The sequence below is a fragment of the Rousettus aegyptiacus genome, unplaced genomic scaffold (genome assembly GCF_014176215.1).
Source record: "Rousettus aegyptiacus isolate mRouAeg1 unplaced genomic scaffold, mRouAeg1.p scaffold_m13_p_14, whole genome shotgun sequence".
Lineage (NCBI taxonomy): Eukaryota > Metazoa > Chordata > Mammalia > Chiroptera > Pteropodidae > Rousettus > Rousettus aegyptiacus.
The window spans coordinates 12,564,641-12,582,896 of record NW_023416289.1 but is presented as its reverse complement, the minus strand read 5'-3'; the positions used below and the strand labels follow the sequence as shown (position 1 = coordinate 12,582,896).

Genomic DNA, 18,256 nt, shown 5'->3' with positions numbered 1-18,256 from the left:
ATAAAACAATGGTTCTTTTTACATTTAACATCAGTCAATGAAGAACACAGATCCCTAAGGGGGGAAAAAAAGTAAAATGAGTCCTAAGAGTATCCTTTCTCTCCCTGGAAAACACTTCCAGGCTGTGGTACAGAAAGGAGAAATCCAGATAGAGAGAGCCCAGTGGTCTCCCAGAGTAGTGGACGTAGAGCTAGAAGTCTGGGGAAGCCAAGATAGCTGGAGTTCTCACAGAAGAGTACTGGAAAGGAGGGAAGTGCACGCAGAGAGCACTCTGGAGATCTGCATAGGGTCTTCTTTGAATATTCAGTTGAATGGGTGATTATTACATGCATGCAGGAAAAGGACCCACGAATGAAGAAAAAACTACCTAAAAGGATTAGCAGGAACAGAACTCAGACCTCACAGAGGGCTAGGTATGATGCCTCTTTGCACCAGCCAGAATAGAAAACCTTGTAATTCAGGGGACACTGGGTAGTGTTAAGAAGGGTCTTGCCTCAGTAGTAAGGAAAAATTAATCCTGAACTAAACATGCTCTGGGTCATGCCTAACACAAGTTTAAAAAGCAAGAACATAAAAGATCAAACTATTTCCAAGTAATTTAACCATAACCCCAAACAAAGCTCAAGAATATTTATAGGAATATAAAAATATCCAGCACACAACAAGGTAAAATTCTCAATATCTGGCATCCAGTCAAAGATCAGTAGTCATGGAAAAAGGCAGAAAATTAAAACATACAGTGAGAAAAATCAATTCAATCAAAACTAATTCAGGATCTAGAAATTACTGGTTTTTGTTGTTGTTGTTGTTGTTGTTGTTGTTGTTGTTGTCGTCGTCGTCGTCGTCGTTGTTTTGTCTGCTCTCATTGGCTTTTCTAGGTTACATACCCAGTCTGGGATATATGAGGCCAAGAGAAAAACTCAGGGAACTCACTGGTGTATTGTTCCTGGATCCTACCACCTCTAGCTGATCTACCTTCTTTTTTCTACCTTTCAATCTTATGCGTGTGTTTTTAAAAATGTTCATAGTGTCCAAGGTTTTTAGCTGAAATTAGTGGGAAGAATATGGAAAAGTATACTCGCTCCATCTTTCTAAAGTGTATGTTTCTGAGACATATTTCTGGTGTAAAAACAAACATTACTTGCTAGGTCAATTGGACATTCATATGAAAAGCTGTGAACTTCGACTTCAACCTCATAATAAAATAAAACCAATTCCAGATGGATCATATGTATAAATATGAAAGGTAAAGCAAAAAAAACTTCTAGAAGAAAACAGAGTATCTTTATGTACTTGGGGTATGAATGGATTTCTTAAACAGGACACAAAAATCACTAAACACGAATGAAAAGATTGATGGATTAAATGTCATTAAAATAAAGAATTCTCATTTATTACAGATACCATTAAGGGGGTGAAAAGGCCACTTATGGAAGAAGACATTTATAATATATATATTTGACAAAGGATTTGTATCTAGGATATATAATGCATACAAATATATGTATATATAAATATACGTTTTTTAAAATTTTTTATTTTAAGGATAACCCAATTAAAAATTGGGTAAGAAACTTGAATAGCCACTTCAGGAAAGATAACCACACAGCCAATAAGCATATGAAAAGGTGCTCAGAATCATTAGTTGTCAGGGAAATGCAGATTAAAATCATAATATGATACCATTCTACCTCCACCACATGGCTTCTGAAAAATTATAAAAACATTTATTTATGACTGAGCTCTTGGAGTAGCCAGAACTTTCATAAACTAATGACGAGAGTGTATATTGCTATGACCCCAGCAGTTTCATCTCTAGGGAAGTACATATCTGCACATATAAGAATGTTCATAACAGTATTTTTTTTTGCATTTAGTTTTTTTAAAAATTTATTTTAATTAGTTTCAAGTATACAGTATATTGGTTAGACATCTATAGTTTGTAAAATGGTCCTCCCTGCAATTGCTCCCTCCCTCCCCAACCCTCCACCTAGCCAACGTATTCATTCTAATTGCATTCCCAATGCCGAGCACCCCATCCTAATGTCCATCTATCAGCTACTAATTTGTACTTATTTAACCCTTCACCCCATTTTCCCAGCCCCCCAAACTCCCCTCCCCTTTGTCCATCACCAAATTGTCCACTATATTTGCGAGTCTCATAACAGTATTTTTTGTAATAGGTAAAAACTGTAAACAAATTAGTTCTTTACCAGTAGAATGGATTAATTGTAGAATATTCATATGAATAATATATAGCCATGCAAACGAATGAACTGCTCTAAGAGACAACATTGATAAACTGAACAGACATAATGCCGAGTAAAAGATGCTAGGCACAAGAGAGTATATCCTGTACGATTCCTTCATAAAGTTCAAAAACAGATAAAACTATAATCTGTAGTGATAGAAGTTAAAGATTGATTACTTTTAGGGGTGGTGCCTGGGAGAAAGCATGAAGGATGCTTAATCAACTGGGTGGTGGTGGTGTATATTCACTTATTTAAATTCATCAAGCTCAAGACAAGATTTGCATATTTTGCTATGTGTACGTGTTATGCTTTAATAAAAAGTTAAAACAGAAGAAAAAAATCTGTTCTGATATTATGACCTGTAAGTTTAGTAATAATTACCCATTTTCATTTATATTTACTTTGAGGTCAAAGCACTTTTCACATTTATCAGTATTGTGATTATAAATATAAAAGTACTTTGTAAAAATAAGATATAATTTAATTTTAGAACAATTTTCTAGAGCAGTTTCTCTGTTTCTGCTTATAGACCACATACATCATGGCACAAAGGATTGCATGCACAAGCAACCTCTTGTCAAATGAAAACTGAAAATTATCAGAATTAAAAAGAGTGGCTTTGTTGATGAGTAAAGTGAGCAAGAAACAAGGTATTAAACTTTTATGTAATGTTATTTGTATTAGAGAATGGCCAGGAGATGATTTGGAGGACTGCCATATGCTATCTATCAGTGGGTGACTTCCATTGACAATCATTGGTTTTTTGCTCATAAGAGATTATTCTAGATAATTTCTGTCAGGCTCAAAATAACAAGAACTGTGCTAATTTGTTTCATGATTTTAGGTATTATTCAGGTCTACTTGCATCAAATCTAAGTGTCAGATATCCAAAATTATCTATTGCCATGTAAAATGGAAGTTGTCATTTGTCAGGGAAGATAACATTCATTTTCTCTTTTTGATATATAAATATAATTATCTTTTCTTCAAGTTTTAAAAATTTTTAAAAATTAAAAATTTTTTTAAATCTGCAGATTTAAAACAATTGGCTTATCTCTTGTGTTTTCCCCTCCTCCCCCCTCACTATTCAGGGAAAATACTTCAAGAGGTAATAAACTAGTACAGGCTAGTATATTTGAGGCTGAATTTCATGCTTTAAAGTAATGACTCTTAGCCAGAATTATCTATGGAGCTTTGTAAAAATATACATTTTGTGATCCTATTTATTGTAAACCCTTATTCACTAGGTTTGTGATAGAATCCCAGGCATCTTCATTAAGGAAAAAATATATATATATTTCCATAGGCAGTTCTGATAATCCTCATTAATTACCACCGTCTTAAAATTAAAGAGCAGAAGTAATGAACTTCGTCATTTGTTTATTGCTGTTCATGGTAGCAAAAATATATATTTTGATCTCTGTAAACAATCAGTTTATACCTAAAAATATGAGGTTTGCATATTTCTTCTGTTTATTGTTGATAATTCCTGTGTAGAGTAGAAAAGACAAAGTGAGCTTTGTTGATTTCTTCAGTATCGAAAGTGGAAAAACCGTCCATGTTACATTAATAGCAAAGAAGAAATTTGACAGGAAATAACTTTTAAAATCATTGAAAATGAAGACCTTAAAACATGGAAAGTAATTTTTGTTTATTATGAAAATGGTGGCTTAGGTGATAATGGTGGTACAAGCTAGAAGATAGGACATGGGGGAATAGGGTATCTAGGATAGAAAATACTGTAGAAAAATTATACTTTTAGTTGCGGTGGTTTGACATTTTGGTAATAACAAGGAAAACAAAATGGATATTTGTTTGTTTTGTTTTTCCTCATTAAGATTATGGGTATAAAAAACAAGTATTAATATTTTAGAATTGTTTGGGTAGAATCAATCAAAGTAGGTGATTTGCTCATTCATATATTTATTCATAAAGCACACTATCGAAATGCCCATTATGTGCCAACCAATAATAATATAGTAAGTAAATTAGAGGGAGTTGCTAACTTCAGTGTTCTTTCTAATTTCATAAACAGGAATGCTGGGGAAAGAGCAGATCTTTTAACTAGCTAGTGTCTTGCTCAGCACCCAGCTTTAACTGGTCTTGACTATGCTAAGCAAGTCATAACCTTATTGGAATATAATTTCTTCTCTGTAAAAACAGAGTTATGCTGAATACTTTCACCACTTTTGTCTCTAAAATTCTGTGCTTTTTATGTGAATTTTAGATTAATCTTGTAAAACTACATTCATCCTATTCACCCTATTTTTGCCTTGCCCTTTTTATATTTTTATTATTATTATTATTATTATTATTATTATTATTATTATTTTGCACATAACATCTTTATCTTGGTGCTGATTCCATTGGTTGTTTATGTACTTACAGTCTACCTCACTGGACTGTAAGCTGTTTGAAAACAGAGACACGGGTTACTTTAGTGTCTGTACCTATGTGCACAAAATGAATTTGTGGTGATAAAGTTAAGTTTTCTTCTTTTAGAAAATAAACTGACCTACCTTGAAGTTAGGAACTCCATCTAATTTATTTGCTATGTTGTGCCTGGCATGTAAGGGGCACTTCAAAAATGTGCTTAATGAATGAGCAAATCATCATTTATTAACTGTCCTTTCAAGATCAAAAACAAAATAATATGTATAAAATAATAATTTCTACTTATTTTCATTGTTAATAGTATTACATTTATAAGTACATGGTTAATTTAGTTTAAAAAGGAACGACTATTAAGTCCGTGGTTATATAATATAGGTAACTGTTAAGCAACGGAACAGAGCTCTATTCAGTATTGGCTTTGTAAACATTCAGCTAAATTGTAAGTGTGTGTATTCGTTATATTGAGTGTGTACTTTAAAGGTTTAAAATACATGCATGTTGAGATTTTTCTACTGCTTATGTTACAGAAATGAACTTATTATAGTGATACTACAATTAAATGTGAGTTTAGTAAGGGTAGAAAATTGTAGAATACTGGAGCCTCATCTCTTTAGCAAGCATGCAGTCACCATAATTTAAGTCTATTAAATTGAAAATCCATGGCACAGATTTTTGTTCTTTGTGTTAACTGATATATCCCCAGGATACGGGATAGTGCTTGGCATACATCAGGCATCAGTATATATATGTTGAGTGAATGAGTACATAATAAATGGATAAGGATATTTATTGAACAGTGCTTCATTCCAGGTACAGTGTTATCACCTTACTACTGATACAGTATTTATTGCTTTTATTAACAGTGTTTCTGAATAATATAAAAATTATAAATTTTCCCAGAGCTTAATTCACAACTTAGAATCATTACCCAGTAGCTTTCTTTAGTATTTGATGACCTCATCAGTAAATATTAGTAGGGTACTGCTAAACTTTAGTTATTCAAAGAAGACGTGCCATAGTTTCTGTCTTTGAAGAGTTTTCAACTAGAAAGGACATAAAGATGACACATGGCAATAGGAAAGTGTCAAAGATATAAAATAGAAGTAAAGCAGTCTGTGTGCCCAGCATCATCAATTGCTAGACCTCTATCAGTTTACTAAACATCTTTAAATTTGTATCTTGTTTGCCATTCTTACTGCACTACCAAAGTATTTGGTTTTGTTTGATTGATTTTAGACAAAAATGATAGCAAAAGTGAGAGGGTAAGAGGACAATGCAGATTATTTTTTGATGACCAGATATACAAATATGAAGACATGAAATAAGCTTTTTTTTCCCCTTGATATATGCATTTCTTTGGAAATTGTGATTTTAGAAGTAAAACTACTAATTACAGAGCTAAATTTCGGACTATGTAATGATTAACTATTAAATTTTTAGTAAAACATGCATGTGTGCCTCTATTTTTGGAACAGTCTCAAACTTTATAAAACAGTGGTGAGTACAGTGCAAAGACCTTTTTTTCCTGAATTACTTTAGAGAAAGTTGCTAACATTATACCCTGTCACCCCTAAAATCTTCAGTGTGTATTTCTAACAAACAAGGATATTCTCCAACAAAATCACAATGTAACCATCAAAATTTTAAAAGAGTAATATCAATACATTTTTCCACCTAATCTTCAGACTCCATTCAGGTTTCTCCAGTTGTCCCAATAATGTCCTGTATATCATAAGGATCAGGTTTAGAATTACATATTCATTTAGTTGTCATGTGTTCTTCAACTCAAAATAGCTCCTTGTTCTTTCCTGGACTTTCATGATTCTGATACTTTTGAAGATTAGAAGTCAGTTATTTTGTGGAATATTTTTGAATTTAGGATTGTATACTTTCTCATGATTACATTCAAATGATGCATCTTTGGCAAGAATATCACATAAATGATGTATTTTGATTTGTGTCATTACTGATGATACTCTGATAACTTGATTAAGGTGGCATCTGTCAGACTTATTCACTTCAAAGTTACCCTATTTATTCTTTGTAATAAGTATTTTGTGGTGCTGTACTTTGAAACTGTATAAATTTATCATTCCTCATACTTCATACCCTCCTCACTTCTCACCCCTCTTGGACTCTGTATGAACTCTTCAGTTCTCAAATTCTATTGTAAAAGTATTCTTGTTAAGATCTTTGAAAATTGTAAATAAGTCATAAATATTTTGCTCAATAGTTTACGTCATAGATATAACTTTGAAAATCTTATTCCTTCTAGGACAGACTCAAGTAATTTCTTTAGAAAATAATTAAATTAGGAGTGTAGATCACCAGAATGGTTAGTTCAGTAGTATACTCCATTCTGTATTTTATAAATATTAAGAGTTATTTAGAAAATAATTGTGAAATGTTTAAGAAGTAATACCTACTAGAAAAAAATATATGATGTGCTCTATTAAAATAATTGTGAAACTCATTAGTTTTCTTATTCCCTAAATTGATCTAATTTATGCTTCTGTATATTATTTTTAAATTGCTGTAGAACACTAAATTGTTTTAGGAAAACAATAAAATATAGCCAGGAAGAAGTGGTATAATTAATATGTGATAGCAAACTAGTAAATTGACTTAGAAAAATTTATTAAAACAGAACATCACCTACTAGTTATTCTTGGACTTCATAATCTTTTAGAAACCAAATATCCAGTAAACCTGCAGCCAGTACATTTTTCCAGTGGAGATGCCAAGTATGATGACTGTCAAGCCTGAAGTGTTTTTAACAGAATGAATGCTGTCTCTCTTCAGTGCAGAACTATGTTGGCACAGTGGAGGTGCCAGACATTTTGTTTTAGAATGTCTGATGTGAAACCATAGCTTGGGATTTACCAGCTTATTGAGATAGTTAATAGAGACATGCAAGAATAAGGCAATTAGTTCCCAAACCATTGGCAAGGACTTTTTGAAAGTTTTAAAGTTCTTTCGGGTGCTAAAGTAACTTTGTATTTAAAGTAGAAAGAAAGAAAGAGAGAAAGAGAGAGAGAGAAAGAGGGGAAGGAAAAAGTTAAATCCCATTTTTTTTAAAAAAAATTCAAACATTTATAAACGTATTTTGATATTACAGTGTTTGCATCTGATATCAGGGAGCATTCATTATTTGAATAACTAATATCTGTGCTAAGCATTAATTCACTTTTTGCTAAAGCTTTTAAGCATTCCCAGCACAAAGTATCATCCTTTTTACCACAGATATTTCTATTTAGCTGCTTGCTTGACAATTGAACAGAAACATCTTATTTACAGAGCCTCCCCTCTTTTTATTGTTCATCTCTGCATGGAGTTAAGTCTGTAGTTTTAGTTGTGTACAACTTTTATTTATTTTGTTACCTGAAAGTAAATGAGATAGTCTTCAGAGAAGTCATAAAGTAGGTGGGCTCTCTGACAATTTCGGTCTTTACTTTCTGACCCTAAAGCAGTTGAACTTTGGAATACTAGCTATCAAGCAACAATGGTGAGGTGGGGATAAAAATTGCAAAATAATAATAATAATAATTTACAGACTTCTTTTTAACATTTTATTTAAATCTTATTGTAACTCTGTGAGGCTACACACTATCCATGCATAACCTTAATTTTTATGTACTTATTGATTTGATTAAGATTATGTATTTTTGTAAAAAGAACATCCATGAACCCACTGTTCAGCCTAATTTATTTCTACTGCGCCTCTGCTATCTTTTTATCTCCTCAACAAAGGAAACCACTGTCCCAAACTTTATATTTGTCATTCCCTTCTTTTGTTTTATCACATGTGTTTTTCATTTTTTACTATTACACAAGCCTCAAATTCTTTATTTGTAAAACCTATCTTACAGGATTGTTTTGAAATTAATTCAGAATATGTATATGATGAGCTTTGCACAGTCCCTACCCCTCCCCAAATGCTCAGTAAATGGTAGCTGCAATTGTATTATTAATGTTATTTTGCTGAGAGAGAACAAGAAAAGCATACTTTTCTTAGCTGTTTGCTTTGTTTTATCTCCCTGGACTGTTAGGGGGAAAATGAAAGAATATGGGGGTTTCAGGTCCTCTTTTCATCTTTTCCTGGAACTGAGCAATGTGTAGAATGAAGCAGTAGAGAATGGGATTTGGGCAGTCAGCAGTTAGGGAACACAGTTCTCAAATAAGAAAAGAAAAAACTGCACTATCAGGTTACCAGTTTTTCCCTTCTCTTTCACTGCCTTGTGCCCTCTGGATAGTATTTCTTTCAACTTTGAGTTTGGTGTAGTATAGTGAAATCCCCCTCATAGCCAGTGTTGAAGAATAAAGGACCTAGTTGACAAAGAAATAATCAGTGACATAAATGGATCAATTAGAGTTTGCTGAATGATCAAACAAACAAGCCAATCAGCCCTTTTTTACACTGTTCACCTCACCTGCTCACCCAACACTGGGAAGCAGTCGTTTGCTTTTAATATCTGAAAATGATTTCGTTCCTCCATTTCTTTCTTTCCCATAATTGTTCTAGGCTCTGCACTATTACATCAGTGTTAGACAAATTCTTTTTTCATGCCCTTATGATAGTAATTTATGTTAATAGAGTTATTTATTATAGTGCACTTGCTCTAATTCTACTACATAGTTAAGCATAGTGGGATTTTGGTCAACTAACATTCATAATGAACTATTGAGTAAGTTGATTTAAACATTATTATTGCACAAATTATTAGCAACATCAGAGGAAAAATATATGACAGCAGTCACCCAACTTTGGTAGAGCAACGACAGAATTCCTTAGAAAATAAAAGTAAAATCATTTCTAAATTTTAAAAAGAGAGAATGACTACATTTAAGTACATTGCACAGGAACAATTTTTAAGAGCTGTCACATTAATTTTATTAAATTTTACTTCATTTCTTTGGACATATATTCAAGGCTTTCATTTAGTTGTTGGTATATTTACAGAGATGCGTAACCATAATCTAATTTTAGAATATTTTTATCACCCTAAAAAGAAACCTTGTAACCATTCTCTTCTTTAAAAAAAAAAAAAAATCTAGAAATGATTTTACTTTTGTTTTCTAAGCAAGTCTTTCCTCGGGAAACTACCTTTCCATTAAGATTTTCCATTCTCATTCTTCATATTCTATGTTTATAAACCTAGAATTTCACCCCTCTATCTAACTAGTTTAAAAGATAACACACAAAAAAAATAGACATGACAGCTTAACATGAGGTAGCTAGCCCTTTTATAGGACTACTAGTCATTTTCAATTTAAAACACCTATGATCTTGTTCAGGAGGTTTTTCATTGGCTAGTGGAAACTATGAAAGTGTTTAATTCGGATTGAATTTAAGATTAAATGACAATAGTATTAACAACATAATACATGTTCCTTTAATCTTTTTGTCTGGTGAGAAACAGATTTAAAGAGTAAAGTCAGTATATATAGTCAGGTTATATGGTCACGGCTTAGAGGGAATATCTTTGAGATAATGGGGTTAAAGAAGAGTTTAAAAGAGGATTTAAAGTCTTAGGTTGTTTAAAGTAGCAGAGCCAACCCAGTTCTGTCTGAAATCAGAGCCTGTGATGGTAATCACTGTATTAACTGCTGCTTCCTTTGGATAAGTATGATAAAACTTCTGACTTCTTTAATTTCCAAACACTTGAGTCAGTTAATCAGAAAATAACTTTGATGAAGAAATGAATCCATGCTTTCTACACGTTCCACTTGACCTTTCATGTTACTTCCATTTGTTTTAGAGGATAGGCTGTGGGGAGGGCTGCAATATAAGAATTTCTGTATTTAGTTCCTTTTCAATGTATTTTTATTAACATTGCTTTTTTATACCTCTAATGTAGACTCAACTTTATACCCTTCTTTGGGAAAGGTAGAATGTTACAGTCCAAAGAGTTTGCTTTGATTTTATTTATTTAATAACTAGAGAAGTAGAGAAATAATCCCAACTGGCGAAACGCTGTTGGTAATAGGGCTATTACCAGGATAAGTTTTTTCCCTTGACATAAATGTGTTTTGGTATATCCTTTTAAGCCAATTTTTATTTTCAAATTTCCTTTTCGTTTGGACAAGAAAAAGAGGACTCGAGTATGTTTCTTTTTATGTGTATAAGAATTTTTGTTTTCAGCATGGATTGAGAAAGATAGGCATATTAAAATCAATATTTGATGACATGACATTTGTTTTAATTCGGTCTTCCCTATATTATTTGAAAGTTGGAATTAATTTACTTAAGGTAAGGCTTTTAACAACATTTTAACAAGCTGAAAACTTTTCAGTCAGGGCATTTTATGTTCAGACAGATGTCTAATTTGCCATATGCTTTGAAGATAAAAAATTCAAGTGTTAGGTAATAAAGTTTTTTAAATGAAACTTTTAAGTTGATTCTTTCCTGTGAAAAAAGAGCATTTAGTAGAACAGCTTCTAATTTTAGCTTTCCTTCAGAACATTCTTCCTTATCCCTATCCACATCAAAGTTAGAATACATAGTTTAATAATTAACTGGGAGGATCACAGTATTTATGAATTCAGTAATCAGTCAACTAAAAATATTATTTGTTACAAAGGATAAAATGTTTTATACGGTTACCTGTGGTTTTTTAATTAACTCATGCAAATAATTAATAATCTTTGATTGTTGGAATATTGGGTTTCTTGGAATACTAGGCAAGTCCCTTAAACTCCAGTGCCTCTTTGAAAGTGGGCATATGATTCTAATTGGCCTTTTGAAGTTCCTTCCAACCTTGATTCTCCTACCTTTAAAGGATATGTCGAGAATTATTTCTATCTAAAAACCATATAATAACTATAACAATTTCTAAACAGTAGTTATAAATTTAATTTTATGGATAGAGTATTATGAAATACATTAAAAAGATACAATATTCTTTAATTTGGGATACAAAAGTAATCATAATCTAATATAGGCAATAATACTTTCTGATTTAACAGTACCCTGTACTTGTACCTAGTTTCTAGAGTTGGAGGTTTCTCAGAGTAAGAAGTATTTCCTTGAGCCTTGACCTTTTTTTAAAGCTTCTTTAGGAGAAAAAAATGCATTATGATAACAAATTAAAATATTTACTCAAAGATGCTATGTAAAAGAGCATGCATGACTAGACCAATGGTCTGATTGGAGAAGGCAATTTAAAGCTGATAGACACTAGTAAATGCTATCTCAATATGTGAAGGATCGTAAGTTATACTCATTATTACAAAGGGAGATCTTGGAGTACCGTAGGTTATTTGACATTCTCTATTCTGTCTCATTTAATTCAGTTTAAAATTTAATAACTTTTTTTAGAGACCATCTTAAGCATAAAGGATAAAGCCAAGAAAACCAGGGGCAGAACTAATGGAAAATTTATTCTTCTGTTTAATAATAATATATAATAAAAGAAAAATATTTGCTTGTAATTTTTTACAACTATAATTATATGGAGCGTGTGTGTGTGTGAATAATATAGTTCTTGCAAATGAAAAGACATATTTGTACTCATGTATTTGGTTATTGACTTATACTCTTTTTAAATATTTTCTCTTTTCCTCCCACAGAATCTGTCTATGATCTTCTCCCAAAGGAGTTACAGTTACCACCATCTAGAGAAACATCTGTAGCATCAATGAGTCAGACAAGTGGTGGTGAGGCAGGCTCGCCTCCTCCAGCTGTAGTTGCTGCTGGTATGCATTTCATTTTACTTTATTAAAAAAACTAGAGTATTATCTGGCCAACATGAACAGTGCTGGCAAAGATCATATCAAAAAGAGTGTGATTTGAGGCTCGTTTTAGGTTTTAAAATATATACTTTTAAAATTAAAAAAATCGAATATAATTTTATTGATATAATTATTATTTCTTAAAATTTCACATCGGCACACTTATTAGTGCCAGCTCCTAGAATGGACCTTGTCATCAACTATGGGAATGAGTTTAAAGCTCTTTTGTTGACTGCATATAAAAATGTTAAATACCAAGCTATAGGTAGAAAATTATATTTGTTAAATTATTTTTAACAATTATTATTTTTATATTTGCTTTAAAAAATATTTTACTTTGTATAATCTGAAAAAGGACTCGAGCACTCAAGTCTCTTTTCTGTTTATGGCATAACCTTTTCCCTACATTTTAAAATCTAACTTTATACTTAATTTTACATTCAGTTGAAAGTAATGGAAAATTTGAATGTAATATTTATATAAAGACTTCTTATATCAATGAAAAAGTATGGAAACTAACGTTTGAAATTTATCAAGTTTATTTTCACTCAGCTCTCAAATCATACACTTTATAAATGTATAATTATAATTATATAAAACTGGCTGAAATTTTGATTGAATTAGAATAAAAGATTGACAGACAAGGTGACAGAAAAAAGTCTTGATTCATGATAAATTAATAAGAATGCTTTAAAAAATATGAAGTTGCCCAACTGTATTCTTCTTTTAGTCAAGTTTATAGACTGCTAAGTGTATTTGATTTTAAAAACAGGGGAAAAAAATTATATATATATATACTGCAGTTTTATCTGTCTTGATAAGTAGAGGTTTCTTGTCTAATATGATACCTCTCATCTTTTCAAATGGGTACTTAAAGTTCATTGGACATTGTTTTCACGAAATTCTTTTTGTTTCAAAAAGAACAGTGAAACGGAAGGTTGTGATTTAAATGAGGATATTGGTACTATAGTAGAACCCTGGATATTTTTCTTATATGTGTTAATCTATGTACCATTAACCTTATGTACCAATCTTTCCTCTGAGCTGGACAGTACAATTTTACTGCCTTCCTAGTTGAGGGCAGGAAAACTTTAAATATGACAAAGAACCTTATCAGCCCTGCTCACTGTTCATGTGGATTGCCAGACCGTTTCTAACCAATTCTGTGGATTTAAATGTGAACTTTCTAGTAACGAAATTGGCAAGATGATCTGGTTTCACTGTACATCTACTGGGTTGTAAAATGTCCCTGAATATTTTTTCTGGAATTTAAAGCTTTAGTCTAGTATAAAATTTGTATCAGACAATAAAATATATTTTTAAAAATTTTTAATGAAATATTTCACTTTAAATCCACAGGTAGAATTTGACTAACCAGTTTCTTTTGTATTTTTTGAGATTGTTTTTTTCAAGACATGTTGAAGCTATATAGAACTAAAAGTCTGTTTCTTCTGTGCTTTTTAACCTCTTTTGACAGTAGATTCAATTTCTTTTAAAAGCTGAAAAAATGTTAGCTAGGTTTGGGAAAAAAACAACACTTCCTTTCAAATAATACCAAACTGAATTTCAGAAATTTTTATATATAAATATTGAAAGTTTTTTAATTTAGGTTGCTAATGGAATGTTGATTCTCTCTTCCTCCCTTTCTCCCTCCCTCTATATATATTTGAGAAAATCCTTTCCAGATAAATTAGATTGAAAGCTGTCAGTTGAAACTCATGAAAATAAAAGAATTAACCCAGGAAATATTCTGAAATATTATGTTTGTATTAGATCGAGAAATTATTGACTTTGGAATGATGGTGAGAAGAGTAAGGAGGTACACTTGACTGTTTTCTTATATTCACACATAAAAAATTTCTGTGATCTAAAACTAAGTCATTTGAATTTTTTTCACACAAATTTGCTTTTAGTAAGCAACATAGTCTTATTCTAGGATTCTAATGTCTTATTGGTAGTCTTTTTATGTAACATTATAGGTGAGAGTTTAAATTACATAATAATTATTTTAGAGAGATCAGTTAGTATGTATCATCAGAGTTGCTTTTTTACTTGACATATTAATATCCTTAGTGACATAACTGTCAAAAGAAAGAGATTTAGAGTAAATTACCAGTTATCAGTGTTTCTTGGCCAAAAGACTAGATGTCAAGGGAAAGGCACTTTAATTTAGGCTTCTGTGAGTTTTTTTTTAATCTATAGCATTTGCTGTTTAAGTGTGAAATGCATAAAAATGATGACTCTTGATGTAGTTAATTCTTCAGAGTTTTGAAGGAGCCGGATTGGCTGCTATCAGGTATGAGGGCCTGGTGGGAACAGACTTCTAGTTCTGCCATAAAGGTTTGTGTTTCACAAGTTCTAAATCAATTTAGATTTTAAAATTTAGAGCCTGGGCATGTAGGTGTTATGTACATTCTTTATTATTTAATTATTAAAAATGTGTTTCTCAGATTCACCAATCTAGATATTTTCCCTTTACTTATTATTGAGAGAATGAATAAACATGATGCTGCTAATCCATAATCCACAATATTGGACAAAAGAATGTCTCTCAAATATTTTTCTGCTTCTACACTACTTACACTTTTATATACTCCCATCAGTAACATCTTTTTATCCAGTAAATCCCAGGGTTGAGGATGAGGGACAGATAACTGACTTCTATACAGTTCTTCTCCGTTCTGTAGGTCAAGTGTCAAAATCTGGGAGGTGTAGTTGAGAATCATCAGTCTGAATTTTGTACTTCTCCCCATTTTTTAAAGACCTCTGTTTTTGTGCTTCTGGAAAAGTAGTTAAGAGTTTGAAGTTCGGTATGTGAGTGAATAAAAGTTTTAGAAATACTGACTTTCTGAACAGTACTATTGTAAGTTCTCAGTAGTTAAGCCAGAGGCCATTTTCCTGATACAAAAAAAGTTATCCAAATGAATTGCTAGCGTTTTTTGGCAAAATAAGGAGTTGATCGTGAAGAAACGCAAATTGCAAAAGGCATCTTTTTGTTTTTTGTAATAGAAAGATTATACAAAATAAGTATTTCTACAGGTAAAATTTAAGTATTTAGGAGAAATAAAACAGTTGCACCAGAATTTGGGATTTCCGAAAGGACACATGGGAGATATTTTTCTTAACAGCTTTATTGAGATAGAGTTTATGTACCAGTTAAATATATTTTAAATCTACTTGTATGTTTATCTTTTATCTTTAGGTTTCTTTTTGTTTTTCTATTTTAGACTATTTGTCTTCATTTTGGGATATGGCATTATGTTTATTAGTTTATATCAAAATTTTGCTAAGGTGACTGTTTCAAGTTTCTTTTAAATTTTTTTAAATTTTTGAATAAACAGTAAATTAATCGAACCATACATTTTATAACTCAGAGAATCTTAAGAATAACTAGGTAGTAATTCTTTTGTTGTTTTCACAAAATTGTTATTTTTACTTCTAGAAATTATATATTAGTACTCTTTTTAGAGGTAACATATTTTCAGTACACTAATCCTTTGTGGCAGATTTTAACATGTATAGGTACGTTTACCTGTAAAGCACGTAAGATAGAAATCTCCATTGAATATCTTCACTACTTTGATCACTGGAAGTTTTTAAGGCCTAATTTACATTTATAACTTTACATGAAGTGAGCCATATAATAAAGTTTTCTTTTAGTAGAGACTTATTAAATAGTGCTTTGAATTCTGTGCCCCAGCAATTAATAAATCTCAGTTACCTAACAGGTATTTTCTATACTGAAAGAACTTGAATGCAATTCACACTATAAGAGAACACATTCAAGAACTAAATCAAAAAACTGCTATGCTTTCGTTGATTTCAGACACCTGAATTAAAATTTTAGGAATTTCTAAACCATCCATAACAAAACTGTACAAAAATTGAGTTGAAGAAAATACCATTTGCCATTTTTGAGTTCCTCCTGTGTGATAGGAATTGTGCTAAGCAGTTTGGATGTCATTATATCTCAGTCCTTCCAAACACAGTGTACCTCTGTTCTTTTCTCCTGGGGTCTGTGTTTTGCTCCTTGCCATTGTTCATTAGGGAATTTAGCATTGTGTGCTATCACTTTAATAAGAGAAAACAAGATTTTGGGAGGCAGTGTGTAGGGCATTAAATTGAAAAAAACATATTCTTTCTCTTCAAGTTTCAGGATCTACAAAATGGGAATATGATTTCTAGAAGAATATTAATTTTTAATAGAACGGATTCACCGTTCTATAAAGCCCACTGAATTTATTACAACATAAATTTATTAGTATTAGAAACTATTTACAGTTACGTAATTTGGACTTCCTCGAGTGGACAAAATTTGAGTAGTAAATTTGCCTTTGATCCCTCTCCTGTGTTAACTAGGTTAACATATTTCAGAATTTTGGCAATTTATGCAATACACTGTTTTTAAGATTATGGTAAACTCAAAGCCCATTAACAGGAAAGGTGATTCACCTGTGTAACCTACATATTGGTGTCGTGAGCTAAAAGGTGAGTTGATCTTGGTTATTCCCTGTGGCCGTTTCTATTTTTCCTAGAAAACTGTACAACTTCTAAGAAGGAAGGCAGATCCTAATTACAAACATGTTGCAAGTAGGTTTAAAAACTCTATTCCTCATTCTGTCTTTTTACTGATATTACATAATAAATCTAAATACACACATTTGTACACATTAAAACATGTTCATATGTATAGATTTATGCTAATATCTGCATTATTAAAATAAAAACCATAAGCAAACTTGGGCCATTATAGTTAATTCAGAAACAACTACCAGTTCAGGGCGCAATCCATATTATAAATTATCATTGACAAAAAGTACACATGGCCTATTATTGATTTAATCTTTAAACGTTTCCCTTTTTATTATTCTCAATAATTTTTAGCAATAATTTTGTAAATATTGTGATTTATTCAGTTTTTGGTAGAATAAATACATTTTTATATTACCTGAGTCTATAGAATAGCATTTTAAAACTGTTCACAGATTCTCAACCATTGATAGGCCAAATACATATATAAAATAGACAAAATTTCTATTTTTATATGTTTTGTACAATTTTGCATTATTAATTTCATGGAAGCGGACTTTTTATATCACCTATATATTGCCATAACAAATTGCTTTATTACAATTAGTTGTATAAATTATACTAACAAATTTATATAAATAATACTTCAGCCGGGGTAGAAGTGAGGGACATGGATTGGGGTAGTATATAACAAAAGACTTCACCTGTTTCTATGGCTTCTTTCTTTTAAAACTAAAATCATACATACTAAAATGTTAGCATTTGTTAAGTATGGTCAGAGGGTTCATGGGCGTTTACTTTTTATTTTTTAATTTAAAAAGCACCAGGTAGCAGTTGACTAAAATAAGACAAAATGCCTAATGAGCTATGCTTTTTAAAGGTAACAGAGGTGTAGCATATATTAGATACTTGAATTATTTTTGGCATAAGGAAGGATACATTAACTTTTCCTCCATAAATACAAGTATGTGTTCATGGCAGTATTTATTTAGCCCAGTGATGTAAAATTCATTCTTCTCATGTCACTCTTTTATTACAAGGTATTATGGTCAGTTAAATTAAATCAGAAAACGAGCACGAACGTACCTCAACATGGCAGGCCCATGCACCTGTGCTCTAGGTCAAACAACATACACAAACATACACACATACACATATATTATAGTTTTATTTCTATTTAGTTTTACCCATATAAAATATAATAAAATTAGCGTGGGTTTTGGGATCACAAAGACTTAATTTGAATCTGATTGATATATCATTTCTGTCATGTAAACAGAATCTTGCAGAAGTTAAATTTTGAATATAATTATCCCTGTAACTAGACAACAATGCCAACTTTATCTTAA

General features: G+C 31.4%; 1 protein-coding gene across 9 annotated transcripts in view; it reads left to right on the top strand.

Moving 5' to 3' along the window:
- Window positions 1-18,256, top strand: part of NFAT5 (nuclear factor of activated T cells 5) — a 106,298-nt gene that overhangs the window by 36,033 nt on the left and 52,009 nt on the right. For 7 of the 9 annotated variants that reach the window (XM_016146878.2, XM_036231428.1, XM_016146877.2 and 4 more), the window contains one exon: window positions 12,216-12,341. In XM_016146878.2, coding sequence (XP_016002364.2) covers window positions 12,216-12,341 — 126 coding nt within the window. Of the gene's footprint in view, window positions 1-2,139; window positions 2,903-12,215; window positions 12,342-18,256 lie in introns of those variants that run through there. The other 2 variants (XM_036231427.1, XM_016146884.2) reach the window with 2 other exon arrangements.